At 42.7% G+C, this 10,096-nt stretch overlaps 2 protein-coding genes across 7 annotated transcripts; one reads left to right on the forward strand and one right to left on the reverse strand.

Annotated features, from left to right (window-relative positions):
* Window positions 1-687: 687 nt before the first annotated feature.
* LOC105833082 (protein BCL9 homolog) lies at window positions 688-6,335 on the forward strand. 2 transcript variants are annotated; one of them, XM_036285978.1, is made up of 7 exons: window positions 688-998; window positions 1,113-1,351; window positions 1,632-1,920; window positions 2,002-2,369; window positions 2,464-2,920; window positions 3,038-3,245; window positions 3,360-6,335. In XM_036285978.1, the coding sequence occupies exons 1-7, from the start codon at window positions 716-718 to the stop codon at window positions 5,233-5,235; spliced, it is 3,720 nt and encodes a 1,239-aa protein (XP_036141871.1). In that variant the 5' UTR covers window positions 688-715; the 3' UTR covers window positions 5,236-6,335. The 2 variants fall into 2 exon arrangements, with proteins under 2 accessions (XP_036141871.1, XP_036141872.1); XM_036285979.1 differs by having other exon boundaries at window positions 1,137-1,351.
* Window positions 6,284-10,063, reverse strand: LOC105833083 (zinc finger Ran-binding domain-containing protein 2). Of its 5 annotated transcripts, none has more exons than XR_001138777.3 (9): window positions 9,891-10,063; window positions 9,196-9,781; window positions 9,018-9,070; window positions 8,718-8,799; window positions 7,963-8,290; window positions 7,749-7,846; window positions 7,641-7,682; window positions 7,370-7,517; window positions 6,284-7,204 (listed from the first exon to the last, which is right to left on the reverse strand). XR_001138777.3 is itself a non-coding variant. In XM_012674518.3 (9 exons), the coding sequence occupies exons 2-8, from the start codon at window positions 9,264-9,266 to the stop codon at window positions 7,478-7,480; spliced, it is 714 nt and encodes a 237-aa protein (XP_012529972.1). In that variant the 5' UTR covers window positions 9,267-9,781; window positions 9,891-10,063; the 3' UTR covers window positions 6,284-7,204; window positions 7,455-7,477. The 5 variants fall into 5 exon arrangements, 3 of the variants coding, with proteins under 3 accessions (XP_012529972.1, XP_036141878.1, XP_012529973.1); XR_003625401.2 differs by having other exon boundaries at window positions 7,455-7,517; window positions 7,627-7,682; XM_012674518.3 differs by having other exon boundaries at window positions 7,455-7,517.
* Between the last annotated feature and the right edge of the window lie 33 nt (window positions 10,064-10,096).

The following is a 10,096-nucleotide window of genomic DNA, read 5'->3' on the forward strand; positions in this document are numbered from 1 at the left end:
AGGTAGCGTGCGTTCGCCCCGCCGTTTGATACTCGGATCCGCCGCCGCGTCCGCCGTGCGAGTGGCCCCGCGGCGTAAACGCGCCGCGCACCGCCGCTGCTCCACCACCGCCGCAGCCGCAGCCGCAGCAGCAGCAGCAGCCGCGCGCGACACACACGCAGCAGCAACAGCAGCCGAAAAGGTGCTGAAAGGTGCTCACCGTGGAGGTGAAGTTGACACTTGAGACGAACTTTCTCCCACGCGGCCAAGTGTGCTACGGGACCATCCTCGCGTTCCGACGTAACTTCCAGCCGGTTTGCGCTAATGTGATCGCTTTCTCTCGTATTGGCTCTGTGACGGCCGGATCGGTCATCCAGGTGGCGACGTTCCCACGCACAGCATCCTCAGCGGCCACGGCGCGCGGGCTAGAATCTATCAACCGATAGATTTGGATTCTCCCCGCGTCGTCCGTACCGTGTTGTTCTACGGGAAGTTGGCACATGTGGCGATGCTTAGAACCGCGAACGATTTCGTGAGTGCTGTCTGGTGAGCGTACGCAATCTACGGTCGACAGGACGACGTGCGTCCCGTCGTTGACTTGTCCTTTTTCTTCTCTTGTCGCGCATTGTGACGAGAACGCGAATTTAGTGCTGGCCATGCATTTTTTCCCACTGTTCAACCGCATCAGGAAGGTTTGACCTGCTCGGTTGTCTGCAAACGCGGAAACGCTTCAGCCATGAAAACCGAAAAGAAACCCAACGAGCCCAGCTGTTGTCCACCTACCACGGTTGTCAAGGATGAGCCTGACGCCGACCCTGTCAAAATCAAAGAAGAAGGCACTGGTGGCAATGACGACGCAACTGGAGAGGACACTTCCGAGTGTCCAAGAGATTCTTGCTTGGATCCATCTAACGGCGAGGGTACAATGCCTGGAGAGAATCAGAATACCAATGGTAACCAGCCCATTCTAAATTCTGTCAAACAAGAGGGAGACCCTAACAATCCCGATGATCTACCTGGTAAGATTAACTTAATATATTAATGTTGTGTATTTATTTATATATTAAGCATTCGTTGTATTTATTTATTTTTTGCTTTATATTAGATTAATAAAATTGTCCTTTTTGCTGTAGATTATAGTGGAAATGTTATTACAGCAGACAGCATTCAACCACTTGTTAGTAATGTTGTGGGCAAACCAATGGGAACTAGTACAAGCAGTGGAGAGGGTCAATACATGCAACAACAGAGTCAAGTTTTTGTATTTTCTACGGCACTGGCGAATAAAGCTGCAGAGACAGTATTAAGAGGCGAATATTCTTCTATCATCGCTTATCACAGTGCGCAACCAGGCACTAAAAAATATTTGGAGGTATTATATGCAACAATAATTATTTCAATAGTACATTTTCTGTTACATATACGAGCAGCTTATTATAAAAATAAAATTTTCCTTGTTTAAATTAAAGTATATGTAATATTTTTTTATATTCTTTTTATCTATTTCTAATTTTTCGCTATCTCTATGTTTGACTTATATCATTTCCAAATATCTTACATAAAACGTTATTTTAGTAATTTGTTTTTTCCTACACTCTATATTACTTATTATTTAATTGCCATTAATATATTTACCATTTTTATTCTTTTAGAAACATCCAAATAAAGTAACTCAATCATTTCGACAAAATCCTGCTCAATGGTTAAATAATATTGCTATGATGAAACAGAAAGGCCCTCAGGGAAATGCGAATAATACTTTCCCGACTGAACAACCCCCGGATTTACCAGCACTAGATCCAAATGCTCCACAATTTTGGAACGAACAACCTAACTTGCGAAACTTAAACGGTGGAAACTCTCTTGGTAATTCTGAACCATCATTGGATGATGGAAATATAGACGTGCCTTGCCTTGTGCCGAATTCACCTGGTAATTCAGGTAATTCTTATTCAATCTTTCATCTAAATTAATTATTAATTTTTTGTGCAAGATTTAATGTGTCCTATGTTTTCATTACAGCCAATCCTCAACCTGTTAATAATGCTACTATGGGCCACAGTCCAAATTTATTAGGTGGCACAACGAGCCCAGGTCCAGGAGGTTTACAACCATCTCTTCAAGGTGTCAAAGTTCCAGACGAAAATTTGACGCCGAAACAGAGGCAGCACAGAGAAGTCCAACTAGCGACCTTACGAAAAATGCAAATGATGTTATTTCCTGGTCCCAAGGAGGACCAACCTCCTGGCAATACTTTAACAGATACAACGCAAGGAACGACAGTGTCATGTCCCTCCACGAATGTTCCTCCTGTTGGTATTCCAAATCAGTGTTCTCCGTCTATGGATTGGCATAAATTGCAGCATCAATTTCTGGATGGAAAAAATAAGGTATATTTCTTTTGTGTGATAAACTTGAATTGAATAGAACTATGAATAAAATAAATTGTCATGAAAAAAAAAACTGTTATGTTGTATATTGTAGGCAACTGTTGGTAATCCTGGTGCAGTACCATTGCGCGGTACCAATATGGTTGGAGTACCACGAAGTCAAGGCCCGCCACCACCGTATCATCAAACAACTCGATCCGCCAGCGTGCCGATTGCGATTCAAAGCCCGAATCCGTCGTCGCCCAATAACCCAACCAGTAATCTGTCACTACCTTCACCACGCGCAAGTTCCGCTCTGAATTCACCGGCGGACTGCAATAGACAGTTTCAGCTTGGTAATCAGAGAACCAGCCACTTACCGGGACAAAGTCCGACAAGTCAAGACTCTCCGAATCCGACGGTTGCGACAGCAGCCGTGTCAACGACGCGATTGAATCACAGCAATCCAGGAACACCAGTCTCTCATTCCCATATTGCTGCCCTTAGTCCTAGTGGTACTACTGCTCAAAAGGATGGTTCCCTCGATTTTCCTTCTAATCAACAACCAAACGGTAAGTTTGCTCAATGATTTTTTCCCCTTTACGAGAACTTTTTTATTTAGTCGAAATATAATTCATAAAATTTTATGATTTATAAATTAAATTAGATATTTCTTTTTTTCACATTAGTGGATGGTATGTTTTGCCGAACGCTACAATCCTTAGCTCAACAAAAGCAGCAACATGCTGGAAACGTTAATCCCTCGGCCGTAAAAGAAGCAAATCTGATGCCAGTGCCGAGTCCTCATCAACTTCAATATCTTAGCACGTTCGAAGGACAGGAATTGACCATTCAAAAACAACCTAATACGAGTTTGAAAGATGGCAATTCATCAACGTGAGTATCTATTCTTATTTTAATTTTTGAGAATATATAACTAGTGAAAAAATCTCAATGAATATTTATATAAAGCTTATATAATTGTAATGATTTTCTTTTTGTTAATAATAGGAACACCGGTAATTCTGCTGAGATGCCCAATAGAATCTTGTCAGGAAGTCTAGATAACAACAATCAATTCCCTACTAGATCGGAGGGCGCGAGTCCTGTACAGATGGACAGCATGAATCGAGGATTCGCGGGTTCCCTGCATAGTCCTCATACGCCGCACACGCCGCATACGCCGGGTAGCGCTGCGCCGCACACTCCAGCGGATTCCGCGAAAACGGGCAACAATAAGTCCAGTGCGAGCGCGCAAAGTAGTCCGACGCCACACAACACCAGTATACCCGACAGTATGGGTCCACCACGAACAGTACCGGCATCGCCTACTATGAAACCCGATACATCACCACCGTCCGCAAAAGATGTTCAGCAGCAACAGCAGCAGCAACAACAAACGCAGTCGCAGCAACAACCGCAGCAACAACCTCCGCAACAACAGCAGCAACCTCCGCAACAGCAGGCTACGGTGGTAAATCCGAACAATTCTGGTAATACGACAGTATTATCTTCACTGAGCGGCGGTCCCGCTAGTGCCGCTTCCTTTCCCTGCGGCAGGCCGTCCATTAACGCGAGTCAACCATCTGACAACGTTCCTCTCAATCCTAACAACATTGGCGGACGACTTGGCGGCTTAAACACTATGGGTACGAATTTCGATCCTATAACGTCTCTGGCGCAGATGAGTCAGCAGCTCACGAACACAGCGGCGAGCAATTCGTTGGGCAACGAGCCCATGCATTCCGGCAACGCTGCTGGCATGATGCCGTTTGGCAATCCACATACCGGCATGCACATGATGCAGATGGGCAGTGAAATGAACGGTAGCTGTCATATGGGTGCACCTGGTGGAGAACCGGGCAACGAAGTCGGCGGAATGTGCATGGGTCTTGCGGGTCCTCCAACAAGTTACAGTCCTACCACTTCGCATACAGGCAGTCCTGGCGTGGTTCCTAGTAAGATGGGCCATCCCGGCATGATGGGTGGTCATGGGATGATGGGCGGCCACTCGGGTGTTGGTGCAGGCGGTGGTGCTTATCCTGGAAGTGACCCTGGACACGCACCTCCGCCAAGACTGATAACCGGTCATGGAGTGGCAGGGCCTAGTCCTTACAATGGCGCAAACGTCCAAGTAAAACCAAATGCACCCAACACTATACAGTACTTGCCAGCCAGGCCAAACGTTGGTCACGCGCCTCGAGGCCCACCCAGTTTGGATTTTCTTCAGCGATTTACTAATCCGTTATCTAATCTGGAGTCGAAAATGGGAGGGACGCCTTCTGTGAACCTTCAGTACTTCCCGAACGGTTGCATGCCGAATAGCATGGGGGGTCCGCACAGCGGTATGCCGTCCAATATGAATGCCGCCGGAATCCCTGGTATGGGTGCCTCACCTAGAATGGATAGTCAATCCATGAACACTTCCGGCACTATGCACCCGTCTATGAGACCGGTTGGCAACATGCGACCGCAACCGAATTTGATGCGGATGCAGCATATGGTAGGTGGTGGCGTCTTCCCAGGCGGTTCAATGGATTCCGACAAAGTCTTCCCACCTGACATGGTATCGCAAAATTTGCCGAACCAGCCGAATCCAGGCATGTACGGCGTATCTGGCAACAAGGCTAGTCCGATGGGATTGGGACCACCGCCCGATGCTACGCAGCCTCTACCGCCGAGCATGGGTGGCGCGACAAGCAATTTCAAAACCGGCCCATTCGTCGGCAGCGGACCCAGCATGTCCGATCCAAATTATGCTCAACAGTTTCATAACTTCCAGCAACAGCTTTACGCCACTGGTACCAGAGGCAGCGGACCGCCGCATCCTAATCTGCATCCACCGCCGAATTCGCATTCGCATCAACAATTTTTCATGCCGAAGTGAACGCTGCTCGGTATTGATCCATATCGTAATAACGATGAGAACGAGAATGACGACGGGTACAAGGATTTGACGGTGGCCTTTCATCCCTCTTTCTCTCTCTCTCTCTCTCAATATCTCTTTTGCTCTCTTTCTATCTATCCATCTATCTTTATCTCTATCTTTCGTCTATAAGCAGGGATGTTTCTATTAGTCACGCGAGATGGTTCTGGAAGTGTAAACTGTGCTAGCCATGTTGTAAAGGACAAAGAAAGATCGGGCATCGCTGAGTTACCTTCAAGAATAATCTTAACGACTGACGTGCGACGAAAATTTGAATTAACTCTGATTTGTATATGATGTTTATATTATGCAAGACTGTTTTTCTCTTTAATTTTTGGATCGTAACACACCGAATGTAGTATTTTCAAATTTATTATCTTGACATCTTGGAAGTGTCGTTTTAAAAGCGAAAATCTTCCGGAACTATTTGTAAATCCTAAATGTTGATGGAGACGCATGAATATTCTGCTACACATTCTTGTAAATACTGATGTACAATCTGGTTTTTCGTTTCTTTTTCTTTTTATAGAAGTCGTTATTTCAGCAATCGAGAAGCATATTGCTAGATTATAAGAAATATGTTACTACAGCTCGAGTGTAAAAAAATGAGTAAGAAAAGTGAGATTTTCTTTTTGCGCTTTGTTCATAATGGTTGTTCGGGGTAAAATGTGTGAAAGTGCATGGTACAATGAATAAGAGGATTCTGGTACATTGGTGCCGTAATTCATCCTTCCTTTATCACTAAAATACTTAAACACAGTCAAACCAGCTCAAATTTATTATTGTACATATATACCATATACATATTATACATATTATATATATTATATATATATTATATATACCTGTTGCAACATAATCCTTCAATATCGCCCGTCCTCAATGCTCCTCATCAATCCTTCCTATGACCAACTCTGTGCATAATCATGACTTTCTCCTTCTCCCTTCCCCAATCCTACCCGTAGTTTACAATATAAGAAAAAAATTAATTGAACTAAGAACAATTATGTTGTTGATGAATGATTTTTATTATAAATGAAAAATAAAGATATTTACAAGAAGTCAGTACGATAGTTGATCGATAATCGTTTTGCGATTCAAGAATGGCCGTCGGAGTTCACGACAAGTTCCGTATCCGTAAGGACGCGGGACACGACTAATTTAAAAAGCGCTACTTTCAAAGTGAGCAGGCTGTTTCTCAACTTACTCGAATCTGTGATAGTCAAAGCAAGAGAATGTATCCTTTCCTTTTGGTCTCTTCCAAAAGATGCAAAATACATATCTGCTGTTTGGGGAATGATTCTTTAATACTACACTTGACAATTGTCCGCTTAATCCGAGCGTTATGCATAGATGAATGATGTAAATGGGAGAGATGAGGGGACAAAAGAAGAAAAGTTAGGTTCCTTCAGGCAACTTGAGCAATGTGAAGCAGTGACACGGCTACATCGACATAGTTACGTTTGTGATAAAGTAATAAGAATCTTAGAACACTGCGACGGGGCTTGCGCAGAGCGTTAACACCATCTATTACATAGGAGTAAGATCTTTTTCTACAACGTCATATTTAGCTTGTAAAACGAGCTGTGTATAATTTCTTCTATAGATTCATGTTGGAATTATTAATCTCGTATCTCGCTAGCGAAACATACTACTTGCGCCGAAGTTTTTCATAAACTTTGCAATCGTTACGAACAACGATATACCCGCGCAAATAGGAGACCTACATTTCGCTTTTTTAGGATCAACGAAACTATGAGCTCAATTATAAATGTAAAGCTTATCGTTAATCGACTTCCCTTTGTAATAAGTCACACATTATCGGCCACTTTATATTCAAAGGTGCATACTAAATTACTAAAAACTTGTTGCGTTGTGTATATTTCTTAGTTGCCGAACACTGGTTGCGTTCTTTCGTCTCCTGGTTCGCCTGTAAAAAATCGATACGTTGAATGAAAGGAACGCTTGCGCTTTTTAAGAATTTGCTAAAAAAATCGACGCTAATCTCTTTACTCGATGTCTCTACGCGATATACCGAGCTATAATCGCAATAAAAGCAAGCTATACTTTAAGTCTTAAGGATCTGGGACTATACATTATTTAGCAAAATTCATCACACTGTATGCTGTCTCTGCAACTGATCATCATAATCAATTTTATACCCGAAACCCAAGTCAAACCTGTCCTTCTGTACAGCCTTTCATTAGTTGGATGTGCCTGAATCGCGCCGATCATCTCCGTTTCTGTAAATAAGTTTCATGCCTTATAACAAACATTTTTTATAATGGCGTTAATTCAATATAGAAAATCAATTGTTAATGGAGTTAACGGATATATTTTGCATCGCATTACCGCTATTAATTTACCTTGACCGTTCCGCTTCCGAAGATATAGTACTTCCATTTGTACTGAAAGAGATAAAAATTCATAACATTTATTTGAATAGATAATAACATAATTGTATGTAGAATTACCTTTTTTTTGCTGGCGCGAAGTCATCCCATTCGCTAAGATCATATTTAGATAAATCACCATCTTCCTCTTCCTCCTCCTCCTCATCTTCCTCTTCCTCCTGTGTGATTTACGATATTGATTAAGTATTTTAATTAATGCTACTGAATAACGTTACTTGTCAATTCCGACATCACACTTTTCAATTTATGCCACTTCTAAACATAAGGACTTTACATTTTCTTCTTGCTCCTCTTCGTCTACTTCAACTCTCTCTTCCTTGTCTCTAGATTTATTACGTGACGGGCTGTTATACTTGGAGTCCTTTGAGTCGTCGTCAGAATTCTTCTCTAATTTTCGCTTTTTTTTACGCCGTCCAAACTCATCATACTCGTCGTCATCGTCTCGCCTCTCCTTGTATTCGACAACTCCTCGATCGTTATATCCACCTCCATATCCCGTACGTTCCTCTATCTCACCGAATTTTGGGGCGTTGCACATATTACACTGTTGTCGGCGAGCCCAGTTTACGTTACCGCACTTGCTGCATTGCCAATCGTCCGCGCTGCAATAACATTTTTATATTTTACATACACGTAAAGATAATTTAAAAGTTTAAAGATATGATATTATAGAAATATGATAAAAATGTAAAGCAACATTATGCATTGTTACTGCATTGTCTGTTTTTATATATACATATATGTTTGATATTCAGTATTGTTGATATTTATTCCAACAGCCCGACATAAATTAACACAATCTAATAAAGAATTTCTCTTGGTATGCATAAAGATGTTAGGCTCTACTTCTAAATGATCATTATTGTTCTTAATCCTATTTCTTTACATAGTTATCTATATTCATTAATTCACTGTATAATATATTTAACAGTACAATGTATTCATGCACAATTTGAATATAATTTTTGTACATTATTTTTGTATATTTATTATCGATAAGAAACAGCTTCATACAAAATGTAACATTACCTAAAGAGGCCTCTACTTTTTTCCGCAGCTGCTTTTCCAATTTCCTGACCCAATTTTTTCTTTTTTGGGCATTCGCCTCTATCTGTATTAGAAAAAATCATATCAATAAACAAAAAGTATTTAAACGTTTCACATAGATAGAAGCTTGAAGCTTGCTACTTTATTTTGCCTTTATTTATCTAATATGCAAATAGCATATATTCTATATCTATAACGTAAATTACTGTTGCTACAACATCGCAAAATAACTTGCTACAAAGGTGTAACATAAATATTTCAACTGTGTACATAGCTGCATACCTTTCCCACAGCGATTGCAGGAGTTACGCCTGGCAAAGTTTATGTTGGCACATCTGAAAGAGAGGGGAAAATCAACGGATCATTATCCAATTGTAACATACGCGATTTAAGGAAATGACACAGAGAGTTACAGGGAGCTGCAGGGAGAGGAAAGGGTATGCGAATCGGAGCTACGTACTGCGAGTCGGGGCAGACCCAGTCCCCGTCGTTGACGCCTCGCTGATTCTCGTCGTCGATTTTTCCGTCCATCGTCCAAGCGTCGAGATCGGGATCGCGCGTCCTCCCTATCCGTATCGTGCTCGGCTACGCAAACCTCGCGCCTAACCTTCCAAAAGTCTGTTCGCGAGCGACGTCTATATATCTCGTAATAGCTCACTATCTCCGTATCTCGCAGCAGCAGTCGTCGGCGACCGTGGCTACTGCATTCTGCGGTACAACTCGAGCAGATCCGATCTACCGAGTGACGATACTTACGACAAGTGGCATTAGCTGATACGAAGAAAAGATCGTCGGCGTACGTGCATACACGCGAATCGGACCAGCGCGCCGTGATATCTGATTGCGGCTGTCGGCCATCTGGAGTTCTGGAGCAATCGCGCAACACACGACACGACACGAGAGAGAACGAGACGCCTAGCGGTGCTGACAGCTTATCGCGCGAGGACTTGCCAATTCCCTAGCATAATACTCGGCGTTATCAAATCCCCTACTGTTTCTTCCTCCGGATATATTTGCCAATTCCTTACATTCCCTACTGTTCCCTACTGAGAGAGGCACAAGTAGAAATTGAAGCAGGTTAAAACTGGAGTTTGCTTAATTGGTTTGGAATCGCGATGCAGGTTTTTTTTCATCAAGAGAAAATTCACGGCTTACCTGCAAAGAGGCCTTTTAGGCAGTTTCCAAAATTTCTCCGCGTTCTCTAAAAACAAGTCCACGATCGTTGGCTGCCAGTTTCCTTTCTTCCTGCTAAATTACGATTGATGTAATCCTTGTACTCACGAAGGACGGCAGGGGACGAATAATTGGCATAACGGAACTTGTACGTTTTTTTCTCTCCTATTTTATGCGCGGTTCTACCC

This window comes from Monomorium pharaonis, chromosome 4 (genome assembly GCF_013373865.1).
Source record: "Monomorium pharaonis isolate MP-MQ-018 chromosome 4, ASM1337386v2, whole genome shotgun sequence".
In the NCBI taxonomy this organism is placed as follows: domain Eukaryota; kingdom Metazoa; phylum Arthropoda; class Insecta; order Hymenoptera; family Formicidae; genus Monomorium; species Monomorium pharaonis.